Source organism: Gracilinanus agilis, chromosome 1 (assembly GCF_016433145.1).
Source record: "Gracilinanus agilis isolate LMUSP501 chromosome 1, AgileGrace, whole genome shotgun sequence".
NCBI classification, from domain to species: Eukaryota; Metazoa; Chordata; class Mammalia; order Didelphimorphia; family Didelphidae; genus Gracilinanus; species Gracilinanus agilis.
The window spans coordinates 391,812,815-391,827,396 of NC_058130.1; the positions used below are offsets into that span (position 1 = coordinate 391,812,815).

At 34.1% G+C, this 14,582-nt stretch overlaps 1 protein-coding gene across 2 annotated transcripts in view; it reads right to left on the bottom strand.

Moving 5' to 3' along the window:
- Window positions 1–14,582, bottom strand: part of WDR7 (WD repeat domain 7) — a 486,248-nt gene that overhangs the window by 232,987 nt on the left and 238,679 nt on the right. For both annotated transcript variants that reach the window (XM_044664595.1, XM_044664587.1), the window contains one exon: window positions 6,755–6,979. In XM_044664595.1, the coding sequence (XP_044520530.1) occupies window positions 6,755–6,979 (225 nt within the window). The remainder of the gene's footprint in view (window positions 1–6,754; window positions 6,980–14,582) is intronic.

Here is a 14,582-nt window from a genome sequence, read left to right on the forward strand (position 1 = left end):
AGCAGAAAAAATGCTTTAAAGATGCACTGAAGCACGGTATAAAACATATGGCATAGCTGTAGACTGCTGGGAATGAGAGCAGCAGAACCACCAGAACTAGTGTATAACAATGAAGGTATGGAATAGGCAACTTTGAAAAGCCAAAATGTAAACAGCAACATGTTTTGCAAAAAAGAAAAAAAAAAGAAAAAAGAAAACAACAACTGTAAAGCAAAGAATAACTAAGAATCCATATTGAAACTAACAAGAGTTAGGGATGGAGATATTCTTCTAAAAAACATGGTAATAAATTGCGATAACAAATGCCTGTGTCTGAATTTGATATGAAGAAGCTGTTATCTCCCTTTCATGTAGGTAGTTTAGAAATAGTGAAAAAAAAATTACCTTGATAAGAAACAGATTCCACACTATTAAAAATTTAACTAGATAGCATCGAATTAGAAACAAAATAAATGTTACCATTTAGAGGATGACTAAAAAATTGTGGTTTTATAAATGGAAATACTGCATTAAAAGAAATGAGAAATACGAAGAATTCAGAAATAGGTGAAATTTGTATAAACTTATACAGAATGAAATAAACAGAAACAACAGAATAATCTACAAAATGATTTTGATAAAATTAATAAAAACAAGACAAAAACATAACTGAACTTTGTGAACTGATTCATGATCAACCTTGGTCTCAGAAAACTGATAAGAAACACATTTTTCTGTGGGATCAGAGATGTGGAATGTACATGTAATTTGCTAGTTTTACTTCAATTTGCTTTAATTAATTTGCTTTAATTAATTTTGCTTAAAATGCTCCCCATTATTATTAGGGAGGACTGAAAAATAAGAGTGATAATTATTTATAATAAAAGTCAACAACTTCACATTAACCCATTAGACATCTGAATGCAGTTAAGATTTTATCTCCAACACAACACAAATATAATACAATGCAATTCATTAAGAATCTTTTAAGTTAGATGCTTAAGGAGACACAAATTTTAGAAAGGGTCAGCTTATGATAGTGGAATAAGACAAGAACATAGATAGCTATAATATTCAATCTGACATACATAAACAACATGCTATATGGAGTCTAAAAGAAGAATCCCTTTCTTACCAAGAGAAGTTAGAAAGTTTTTTTTGGCACTTTGAGAGCACTAAAGCAAAGTAAAGAGAAGATGAAGGGACTTCATAAATTAAGACATAAATTGGGAAAAGATGCAGAGATGCAGAAAAATACCATATGTTTAGGGGCCAGAAATTGTCTAGTCTTATGGAATATAAAGTATATGAAGGGGAATAATTAGAGATAAGGCTGAAAAAGAGAATGTCATTTGTAAGGCTTTGAATACTAGATAAAAGAATCTATACTCTGGAGACTCAGTAGAGCAAAATCCTGAAGATTTCTGAGTATCAAAGTGAAATGAACATATCTGTATGTTCAGTAGATCACTCTGTTTTTATCATTTATATATAGCACCAAGCCTTTCATAAATTTAATTATTTAATTATCTCATTCCAGGCAAATTGATAACAAATAAAACATACGTGATACAAATAAAACATAAAACAAACATTTTGAGAACAAAATCACATTATCACAAAATACAAATTTAACAGAAATATAAGTTTCACAGAAAATGGTAGTAGATACATAATTTTAAAGGAGACTGCAGAACCAAGCTATTTAACACAAGATCCAAAATTTTAGTCATTTTATTTCAAAGTTGATTTTGCATGATAAGCAAATATTCAAATATAAAACATGAAACTTTATCATATAACCACTTCATGATAATTTAATTATGCATGAATATCAATGCTCTTCTCCACTGATGGGGATAAATGAGTTGATACCTTACTAGATTACTGAAAACAGTTAAACTCCATCCATACCTCTAACTATCTTAATGTAGTCTATCAGTTTTGTATCATTATTAATTATAATATTTATCCTATTCATAACAATGTTGTAAAGATTAAAGACTTGAAGATACTAAGCTATTATTAAATTAAATTTTTTTTTACTATTTCAAACTTATACCATTTATATTCCATTGATGGAAAGCTAAGAAAATATTATTAAGCTGGGTGTGTGCATATGTGCAACCACACATCCACACTTACTCCTACACCCAAAACACAACAGATTCTCACTAAGTGGAGATACAAAGAAAAAAAAAAGTACTGTAATCCCAACCCTTAGAGGCTCTTACATTCTAATGGGACAGGCAACATGCAAAAACTATGTGCATTCAAGTTACACAGATATGTATGCATGTGTGCATATACACAAACATATGGTATAAATGGAAGGTAATCCTATTGTAATGTCAGAAATGAGAAAGAAGATGACTTTAGAAAAACCTGGGAAGACTTGTATGAACTAACAGTGAAGAGAGCAGAACCAGAAGAAGAATTTATACATTAATAGCAATATTGTTATGGTTTTATTTTTCTTGACTTCTCAGTGGGGAGGGGGCTGGATCTGGACATGAAAATAAAATTTAAATACATGGTGGATAATTTCTGAGAGAAGGCATTACTAGGCAAGGGCTTAGGGAAAGAGAGGCTGCACAGGTACCAGGAAAAGTCTCTTGAAAAAGGTGAGAATTGAGCTGACTTTTAAAGGAAGCCAGGTAAACTAAGAGGAAGAGGTGAGGATATAGAACATAAAAGGTATGGAGAACAGGCAGTGAAAAGGCATGGAGAAGAGAAATATCTCATGTGAGGTACAGTAAGGAGGTTAGTTCCATTGAATCATAGAATCTTGTGGAAAGGAATAAAGTTCAAGAAGGGGTCACTGAAATTTGAGTGGAGAAGTGATGTGGTCACACCAGAACTTTAACAAAAACCATGCTGGCAGTTAAGGAGAAGATAGATTACAGTGGGGAGAGAATACAGAAAGAGTAGATTAGCCAGGTTATTCCAATTATCCAGGCATGAAGAGAAAAGATAATTCAGTTTGGGACATATTAAATTTGATATAGCTATGAGATATCTAGTTTGAGATGTCCAAAAGGCAGGTGATCATAGAGAGATCATAAGAAAGGTTAGGGCTGGATAAATAGATTTGGGAATCATATTCATCTTGATGAAAATTAAACCAATAGGAGCTGTCATAGGAAGAAAAGAAGAAAGCTTCACAGATAAGTGTAACTTAGTTATCATCCCTCATAACTTCTCATATGGGTGACTTGGTCTCTCTGAATCCAGTCGCTCTCCCTTTTCCCGGCTTTCTTCCATACACTTGATAAATGAATATTCCCTAAAAACAGATCCAGTTGTCACTCCTTGATAAAAAAATCTTCAGTAACTCCCTATTGCCTCTAGAATAAAATATAACATGCATAGCCTTGAAATTTACTATGGGTCTCATTTACTTTCAGTCACAATTTACTTTATTTTCCCTCATCCACTCTCTGTTCTAGTTATAATAGCAGGCTAGTCATTCCCCATACATAACTATTTTATCTCCCATCTCTGTGCCTTTGAAGAGGTAGTCCTTCTTCAGCAATTCCACCTTGAGGAATTCCTTCAAAGTACAGCTCAAGTTTCACAACTAGGATGGGACCATTCTTGATCTTTCTAATTTGTAGCATCTTTCTCTCTTAAGATTACCATATTGATGTGTGTATATGTTGTATCCTTCTGGGAGAATATAAGTTGCATGAAAGTAGGAACCATTTTTAGTTTAGTCTTTGTATCCACAAGGCGTAGCAAACAAATGCTTAATAGATAGTTATTGAATTATTGAACTGATAAGAGTCAGTAAAATGCCATCCATAAATAGGAACAGGGAGAGGAGTGAGGGTGAGAGGTTTGCTCTTTCTAGGAAATCATTCTTTTCTTCTTGGTCAAAAATATCTTCATGTTTCATGTTTCAACTGGTACTGAGCATGATGAATAATTTCAACCTTTTCTGCAATAAGGATCCACCTTTTTAACCCTAATATAGTTGCACAGTGATGCTGTATGGCTATGAATCATGGTACACTACAATCTCCAAAGAATCAAAAGTTCTAAAAATCCAAAGGCTATATACATATAAATGGTGAGTAGAATGTAATATGACTCTTGCATATTACCAATTAGGATATATATGTGAAAAGTAGGTCAGGAGATCGCATTTAGTAAAAATTTAGAAATGGAAACAAACCAACATACAATGAGAATGAGGGATATAAAATGGTAAGTGCTTATGCATGTGCTGTTACCAGTAGAATGTTAAAAAGATCTAGAAGGACTTTAAGAATGCACTGGGTAGGGGGCAGTGGGGTAGCTCAGTGGATTGAGAGCCAGGCCTAGAGATAGGAGGTCCTAGGTTCAAATCTGACCTTAGACACTTACCCATTTGACCCCCATTGCCTACCCTTACCACTCTTTTGCCTTGGAGCCAATACACAGTATTGACTCCAAGATGGAAGGGAAAGGTTTAAAAAAAAAAAAAAAAGAATGCACTGGGTAGATTTTCTAAGGAGGATTTATGGGAGAATGTAGCCAACAATGGCATGGTATGAGAAGCTGTGATAAATTTAGATCAGGCTTGTTAGAGGGAGAACCCATATGGAAAAAAAAAACACAAATTTGCTCAATGTCAATTCAATGCATTTTTTTTAGTACTTTCTATGTGCCAAGCACTATGCTAAGTGCTAGCAATATAAAAGTCAAAAAACAGTTCCTATCCTCAAGGAGCTTATAATCTAATGTCTCCTACTATAAAAAGAATATCAGAGAAAATAGTATATTTAATTTTTCCTTACAAAACTATTCTTTCTTGGAAGAGTATACTATTAATAGAGAGACTGGACACATCCACCCACCATGCCATTCCATCCTGCCACTGGAAATGAAAACACTCAAGTAATTCTGCATAGGGGAATAGGATGGAATACTCTCAGAAGTCTCTTCTTTTTTTAATTTTTTTTATTCTAATTAAACTTAAACTAATATTGAAGAGCACCTAAAAGGCCCTGGTATGACTAGAATGAGTACTACAGCTAAAGATGGGGTAGAATTAGTGTTAGAAGAAATTATGAAGGCAAATTCATAAGCCTTTGAAAATGAATAAAAGACCTAGACTTTGGAAACTATGGGGGAGGGGGGAACTGCAGGATAGTGAGCTTGGCAACAGAATCAATGAATTAAAAAAGCATTTATTAAATACTTGTGATGTGTCTGGTACTAAGTCATGGAAATATGAATAAAAAAAAAGACAGTCCATCTCAAGGAACTTAGAATAGGAATGGTGAATATAGTTATGAGTCATATAACATGTCTTTTACAAGAATGATCTTATGATTTGGTTTGGTTACTCCTCCAAAGCAAGAGATGGGAAGCTCAAAGGAGGTGGAGAAATGAATTAAATATAAGAATAACACTAGTAACAAAATATAATTCAGAACAAGGTGGTTCCATTATGGATCTTTATAAGGATGCTGAGTATGGCTGAAAAACTTCTTTACAATGGTGTCTCAACTATATAGTTGAGTGAACCAAAAGTGAATCTCATCGAGGGTACGCCCTTCAATTGGAGAATGGCTGAACAAATTGTGGTATATGTAGGTGATGGAATACTATTGTGCTCAAAAGAATAATAAACTGGAGGAATTCCATGTGAACGGGAATGACCTCTAGGAAGTGATGCAGAGTGAAAGGAGCAGAGCCAGAAGAACATTGTACACAGAGACAGATACACTGTCATAAAATAGAATGTAATAGACTTCTCTACTAACAACAATGCAATGATCCAGGACAACTCTGAGGGACTTATGAAAAAGAACACTATGCACATCCAGAGAAAGAACTGTGGGAGGAGAAATACAGAAGAAAAACAACTGCCTTGATCACATGGGTTGATGAGGATATGATTGGGGATAATGACTCTAAATGAGCACCCTAGTGCAAATATCAATAACATGGAAATAGGTCTTGATCAATGACACATATAAAACCCAGTAGAATTCTGTGTCAGTTATGGGAGGTAGTGGGGGGAGGGGAGGGATAGAACATGAATCCTGTAACCATGGAAAAATGCTCAAAATTAATTAATTAATTAAAGATCTCAAATTTTAAAAAAAAGAGTGAATCTCATTGTTTTTGTAACTTCTGGGCACTTTAACAGTACAGTGAGGATTAAATAAACTCAAACTTCTTAGAATCCTTTTTCAAAAAATTATTTTAGCCAAAAAAGCTGTGAATTGAAATGAAGACTCGGTTTTGGTGGAATTTCATTCTGACAAAGGGAACTAGGAATAGAAACAAACAAAACTCAGAATCCAGAGCTGCTATTAAGTGAAACTTTCTTCTCATAGGGTCACAGATGTAGAGAAGAGACCTAAGAGGCCATCCAGCTGAATCCCTGTATTTTGCAGATGAGGAAGCTAAGACTTGGGATGTTCAGCATGTTGCTAATCATCACACAGCTTACAAATATCAGAGATGAGCTCTGAACCTAAGACTTACTGATTCCAGGTCTTAACACTTGATCCACTATAACATGTTCAAGATTTACGAATAAATTTCTATTGAATTGACATTTAAATTTAGAATATGGTAATTTTTTAAAAACAAAAACAGAAGTGATTTAATCAAAACAATTTGCAAAAATGATATATAAAACATTGGACATTTTCTTGCTTTAAGATAAGTATTATGGACAACAAGCATATGTTTCTTTTTGATAAGCAAAATTTTATTGTCAAATAATATGCTCTGAAAAACAAAGACTATATTTAGGAAAGACATAAATACTTACAAGTGTGTCTGGCTAATGAGTAGTTGGATCCACCACTGGTCAAACCAAATCCTTCAGGAATTTGACTGGAACTTCGAGGTCTTGTCAGCAATTTTGGAGGCTCAATTTCTGCACCAAATTCAGCTCCTATCACTCCTAATAAAACAATAGCTGTAGCTTGTTTACGTCTTTCTTCATATGATGTAGATATTTTTTTCATTTGTGGGAGACCTGATGATAGACAACCTGAAATTAAAAATGGATATTATGAACTCACATCAAAAATATACACATACATACAAAAAGAGCATAAGCCAAAGTTTTCTCTGACTTGAAACATCAGAAATAATATAAATTTACTTGAAATTTTAATTTTTTACTAGTTTCTCAAAAGTTTAATATATGATAAAGTCATACATGCTTATAATTGTGGCTATGATTATGGCTCAAAGAAAAATCACTACTAGGCTATATGGGATGTTCTAGAAATCTTAGTGAAGTTTCAAGCTTTAGTAACCTGAAATTGCAATAAGATTTTTGTTAAATCTACATAACATGATCTGAATTTTTGAACAAAAGTGGGCTTTAAAAATCATTGACTCTGGTCTCTCTTCATTTTACTGATGGAGAAACTAAAACTTAAAAAATGTCATGTGAAGAGAGAGAAAAAGCTTACAGAAATGTCATATTGGCATGTTATGGGGGTGAATTCTTTTCAAATATGGATTGGACTGGATGGCCGCTGAGGTCCCTTCCAATTCTCAAAATCTGATTCTGTGATTTGACTGGAGGCTGGGAAAAGGATGATATTTCCTGGCTCCAGAATTTGTTTTGTCTCTGTGCTCTCTGACAATGATAAATGCAAGAAAAGAATGGAAATGGTCACCTTGTAAATATTCAGGATTAATGCATGTCAAGAAGAACACGGTTCTACAAACATGTGAACCTTGCAAGAGGTTCATCAAAGGGGTTATGAACTGAAAAGGAAATAGGAAGGTGAAAACTTGTCTGTATAAAGCCACCAAGTAAGATACCAAAGCACCTAAAAAATAAAAAGTAGAAAAACATTGGAAAAGAGATGGCCCCAAATCCACAAGACAAAAGAATTTAAGGAATTAAAATCTTTATTTTTCACTTGTCTGTGTATAAATTCACATAGCTGAAATAAGAATTAAGTTGCTTTAGAATCACTAATACAAAGAAGACAAATATGATGCCATGAATATCACTAAAATTTAGAGGGATGGCACACAGGCTGATAAAAACAGAAAAGGAAATAAGATGTTATAAAATAACATTAAGTAAAGAAGGTATGTTTGTGTAAGAAAATTGAGGAACCAGAGTGGGAAAAGCATGGTAGAAACCATTTGCATGAAGGTGAGTGGAGGTAGAAACTGATATGATATTGTAATTGGCATATATCTGCCAAATCTAATGGCCTTTTCTGAATTCTCATCTGTTATGACTATGTGCCTTTGACACTATTTACCATTCTTCTTGCTATTCTTTTCTCTAGATTTTCATAGCATTTTTCTCTCCTAGTTTTCCACCTACCAGTCTAATTCCTTCTTCCCTATTTCCCTTGTTGGATCTTCATCCACATCACACCCTTTAAGAGTAGGGATCCCTCCAATGCTCCATCTTGTGCCCTCTTCTTTTCTTTCGATATACTATTTCATTTGGTGATCTCATCAGGTCTCATAGATTCAACTATTATTTCTATACAGATTATTCTCTCATCAATTTGTCCAGTCATAACCTTTCTTCTGATCTCCAGTCTCACACTTCCAATGGCCTCTTGGAAATATATCTTGTAGACACTTTAATTTTGACATATCCAAAACTGAACTCGTTATCTTTCCTCTCCCTTCCCCTTTTCTTAACTTCATTATTGCATCTCACTCCTGGTTTTCACTCCACAGAATAAGATGCTCCTCCCAGGATAAATTCATCACTATTAAGCTCACCATCATGCTACTCCAGGCTTTGACTGACTCCAACTCCCTCAGTCTCCTCTCTGACTAGAAAGCTGGAGGATCAAGTACCAAACTTATTCTCAAAATATTCTCAGTACCTTTACACAGGGCTGAAAACTGGGCTCAGCTCACTCCATTCTGTATCTATTACACTTCCTGGTTTCAATTCCACACAACAAGATACTCCTGCGCACCCCTTGGTTCTATCACCTCTTCCCCACTTTCTCTGCCTGATGATGTCTCCCCTTTTAGATTGTTAAATTCCTTATGGGTAAGAACTGTCTTTTTCTGTCACTATTTTCAGAGCTCAGCATAATGCCTGGCACATAGTAGGCACTTAAATTTTTAATGGATTATTGCTGTTGAAGGAACTGCCATCCTCAAAGTTACCTAGTCAATCAATTAAATGTTTAAGTGTATACTTTGTGCCAGGAACTGTGTTAAGCACTGAAGATACAATGAATGGCAAAAATTATTCCTTGTCTCAAAGGTAACAATTTAAAGGAGGAAATAAGAAGCAAACAAATATATATACACACAAGTATACACAAGATAAATAGGGAACTATTAATAAAGAATTAACTAGAAATAAGAGGTATTGGGGAAAGGCTTCCTTTAGAAGGTGAGATTTTAGAAGAGACTTGAAGGACTTTCTTTCTACATTTATTTCTTCCCTCCATTCCTTTTTTTCTTCCTTCCTTCCTCTCTTCTTTATTTCTACCATTCTTCCCTATTTTTCTATGACTTACCTGAGAAATATCAAAGAGAATGCCAAATGCTATTCTGTTTTTTTTTTAAAGTAAAGCTTACAAATGATATTCAGTAATTTTGACTTTAATGCTTGGCAAAATTTTAGAACTTGATACTTAAGGCATGGTTAATAAATATACAGAAAAGGAAATAGTGATAATAAACTGTTTAAAAAAAACAGAAACAAAAAAACCTTAAAAGACCAAAGACATCTACAAGGACAAAATTACTACTACTGGCAAACAATTTGATAGCTTCCCTAGAAAACCTCATAGAATCAAAGAAACTAAACAGTATCAATAAAGCAGCAAGTTTTAAAAACAAATCCACAAAAAATGAGTAATTACTCAGAGTAACAAAAAGCAGAAAGAAAATAGGGGATAAATTATATTCAAATTAACTGCAAAGTACAAAAAAAATCTAGGTTTTAAAATACCAAAGACATACTTAGGAAAAAAAACCAGAAACCATAAAACACTCATTATAGAAATAAAGACAAATACTTGGAAACATATTCACTGTTCTGAGTTAGGTAAAACCTATATAATAAAAATGACAACACTATCTCCTCAATTCAACAGAATTTAATAAGAATTTATTAAGCACCAATTACATGCCAGAAACTATGCTAACTGCTAAAGATACAAAGCCAAACAGAAAACTACCCAAGACCTCAGAAAGCTTACATTCTACAAAATATGGAAAGATTAGTTCAAACAAAAAAAAATATTCAGAATAAGTTAAAAATAATAGAGGAGAAATGAAAAAGGCCATATATTTTAGGGTTTGTTTTTTTGTTTGTTTTTCCCAAAAAAGTTGAGGTAAAGAAGGAGATCATTCCAAGCCTGCACAAAGATTAGGGATTTGGAGATAAAATATCAAGAACAGAAAGCATCAAGGAGGTTGGTTTGGTAAGAACACAGTATGGGTGAAGTGGAACAAAGTGTAATCATCCTGAAAATATGAGTTAGAACCATACTGTGAAGGGCTTGAATAGGAAAATGACTTTATATCTTATCTTAGAGGTAAAAGGGAACACCTAAGCTTTTTGAAGGGAGTGAACTAGTCTGACCCAAGCTTTAAGAATATCAATTTGGCAGACTTTTAAAGGAAGGATTTGAAAGAGAAGAGCATGGAATTGAGGAAAACAATTAGGAGGCCATTTCAATAATCAGAGTGAGGATCAGAGACTAGAATTAGAATAGATATAGCATAAGTGAAGAGAAAAGGATGAATGTAAGAAAGGTTATGAAGGAAAAATGCTTGGTTATGAGTAAGGAGTGAACAATGAACTATGACTTCAATGTAAACTGGGGTAACTGCAAAGGATGGTGGTGCCCTTGTAAAACTAGGGAAGTTAAAAGAGTAAATGGATATAGGAGGGAAAGATCAGTTCTTTTTTAGATATGCCAATGGGATATCAAATAGGCAATCAGAATGGACAATTGGAAGATTCTGATGAATGCAAGAGAAATAATAGCTGGATATGTAGATCTGGGAAACATCTGTATTATGGGTCATAAATCCAAAGTTATAAAAACATCATAGGTCATGTAGCACAAAATCCTCATTGTACAAATGAACCATCTAAGATCCAAAGGAATTAATGACAGAACAAGGTCAGAGAGTAATACCAGAGGGAAAGATCTGAACCCAGAGTCTTGGACTCCAATGTAATTGTTCTTTCCATATTGTTCCCCACATTGTCTAAAAGGAGGTTGGCTGAACCATGGCATCTATCATTACAATCAGATCCCGGCAAGAGAAAAGAGTCAAAAACAGTCATTGGGTATATACACATATGATAATCTTTCAAAAACTACTGAGAACTGTAAGAAGTCAGAAGAAAAATCAAGAGAGAACAATGTGATGAAAATTGAGAGAGAAGAAAGTACTTAGGGGATGAAATGATGTATAATGTCAGATACTAAGGAGAGGTCAAGACAGATGAGGGCTAAAAAAAAAGGCTATTAGATTTAACAATATAAAGATCATCATTTGCCTTAGTGAAAACAGTTTCAGTTGATCCTTTGGGGATTGCATTGAATCCACAGTTTAAGAGGCTAAGAAGTGAGAGAGCAGAAGCAACAAGAGTAGTTTAAGGTGTAAAGATGATATAGGAAGTTAGCTTAAGAGAGACCTATAAGTGAATGATTAAAAAAAATAAAAGGATCAACAACAACAACAACAACAACAACAACAACAACAACAACAACAACAACAACAACAACAACAACAACAACAACAAAGCATTTATTAAATATCTGATGTGCCAGTCACTAACGTAGGGGGCATGTGAGAGATACAAATATAAAAATGAGGCAGTCCCTGTAGGTAGTCCGCTGTCATGTCCTTTCCAGAGCAAGAAGCATAAAAGCACTTTGGGAGTAATGGAGAAATACAGCAACAGGGCATCTGGGATTTTGGGTATAAAGCATGATCCTGGTCTTGACTGGATAAAATGAATTAGCTGAAGAGGTTTTTTTGGAGGAAAGGGAAATGTTAGAGGTAGAAGAAGAGTTCCTAGACTTTAATAACAGTAATATACGAATACCACATGGAAACACCTCCTACTAGTACAGTCTGACAGTTACCTAGGACACTGAGAGAGGTTGTGTATTGCCCATGGTCACACAGAAAGTATATTTGAATTGAGATATTCCTCTCTCCAAATCTAGCCCTCCTTCCACTCCCCTAGGTCTTACTGCTTCCTTAGAAATTTGAAGAGTGTAGTCATTACACTCACTGGATAAGGACAACATTGATAAGAGTATCAGAAGTTAGAGAGAAGCTTTGAATCAAAACGTGGTATTTGCTAACTTGGCTGGTTCACCTGATCAACTAAACAAATCTATAATTCCAATGGAAACATTAGTTGTCTATATTAGACAACTTGAACATTGAATCAGATTCCTTAGTTCTATTTCACATATCCTTATGTGAAATAAATAAATATAAATATATATATATATATATATTCATTCATTAAAGGTAATGAATTCAAGAGTGACAAAGAAAGGAAAGAAAGAAATGAGGAAAGGCTGCTTTAAATCATTATGATCTAGGGAAAAGGAAAACAAGTTGTTCTGTATTTAGAAAATGAGGTGGCCAACACTAAACTCTGGCATTTTTTAACCTGGTTGTATGACACTTGTTATACATTGGTAATATGATTTTTTAAAAAGTTTGAATGTTAATTTCAAAAGATTTCATATAATAAATTAAAAAAATAGATACAAAATTCTGTCAACTTCAGTTATTAACTTGACCACAGTACATACAAAGAAGAAAAGCAGAATGATTCCTAAGAGAATAAATTTGCTTTGGAAGATATTCCTTCAGGAAGGAGTTTAAACAAGCATTATAAAAAAACTTTAAACATTACTAAAATAAATACATAATAATATAAAAACTTATGTAGCAATGCCTATTCATACACAAAACAAGCATGATATTTTGCATATGTTACTATAGTGCTGAAAATATTTTGTCAATTTGTAAATTCTATGATCAAGATAGACATTTTATTAAACTTAATAATCCATCAAAAAGTAAAAGGAAAATGCTTAAAACAGGCTCTTAAAATTGCATTACAAAATAACATTTATTTATTGGTAGCGCAACAATATGTCTACTTTTATAGAAGAATTTTCTATTCTTTTGTAATGACTAAAAAGAAAATACTACTAAAAAAAGTCTTAGCATGTGGTGGGGAAAGGTTTACGTCTGTACATATGTATTTCCAATCATTCAGTACCTTGGTAGTTGTGATGGTCATATGGCAACTAAAGAAAAAGAAAAAAAAAATCTAAAAGCTTAACCATGCTAAGAAAAAAAAATCAATAATCACTGCCTCCCTGGGAAGAAGGATGAAAATGGACCTTAACATCAGATGAAGTGATATTTACCAGTTTGATTATCTATATCACTGTGCATACACTTAATAATAGTTTTATGTCTATACATGAACACACACAAGGAGTAAAGGCTCTATTTATCTACATCTATACACATAAAGAGCATATTTTACTCTTTCCATAGTATCCTTGAAACAGGAAGCAAGCCTGGCTCCCCTCCCCCAGTCCCAGCAAGAAGCATGCTCCATAACAATAGTTCAAAGGAAAGCTCTAGTCTGCAGTTGCACTGATTGTTCTGTCAGCTGACCTCTGCAGAAGGGAATTGCTAACCACTGCCGTGCTCCTTAGCTGACAAATGAATGATCGCAGCTCCATCTATTTTCACTATGGCTGCCTCTAGCCCAGGTGCTCAGACAGAGAGCCCGGTGTGACATCTTAGATCAAGATGAATTGGCACAAACTCCTGATCCAAGATTGTTTTATACCATTTAATTTAGTTTCTTCCCCTGCTTGGATGAGCACAGCTCTGGTTATGGATTTCTATTCTAATGTACTGAAGCAGGCACTGAAAGAAGCCAATGAAGCAGATGCTGGAGCAAGGGACTGCAGGGATACTGATCAATAGGCAAGGCATTGACCCCAGCATTTCAGCCTCTGCAATGGCCACTGCTTAAAGAAAATACACACACACACACACACACACACACACACACACACACACACACACANCCTCACACACACACACACACACACACACACACACACACACACACACACACACACACACTCACACTCACACTCACATACTTTCAGATAGAAGGACAGACAGACAGACAGACAGACAGACACACACACACACACACACACACACACACACCCCAAAGAGCTTCCAGTTGGACATTAAACAACAGGGACATTTAGTGAACTTTTGTTCCCTTGTTGGTCTTCCTTTTGTTTGAGTACTACAATCATATGTTAAAGACCTATAAGTTCAGCAATTAGGAATTTTAAGTATGTTTTTAATGACATCCTTTAAACACCATCAGTTTGGACATGTTACCCCTAAGTTAACTGATATCTTCTGCTACATGTTCAGAATAAAAAATTTAAATTCTTTCAAAAATTTTGAGGTAATTTCATATTTATAATTGATACTTTGGATATGTATATACATACACATAAATTACCTATTACATTTCTATAGGATGTTGCCCTGATGATCATAGTATTAACGTCTTTGCTCCAACTTTGTGACATATAATTTTG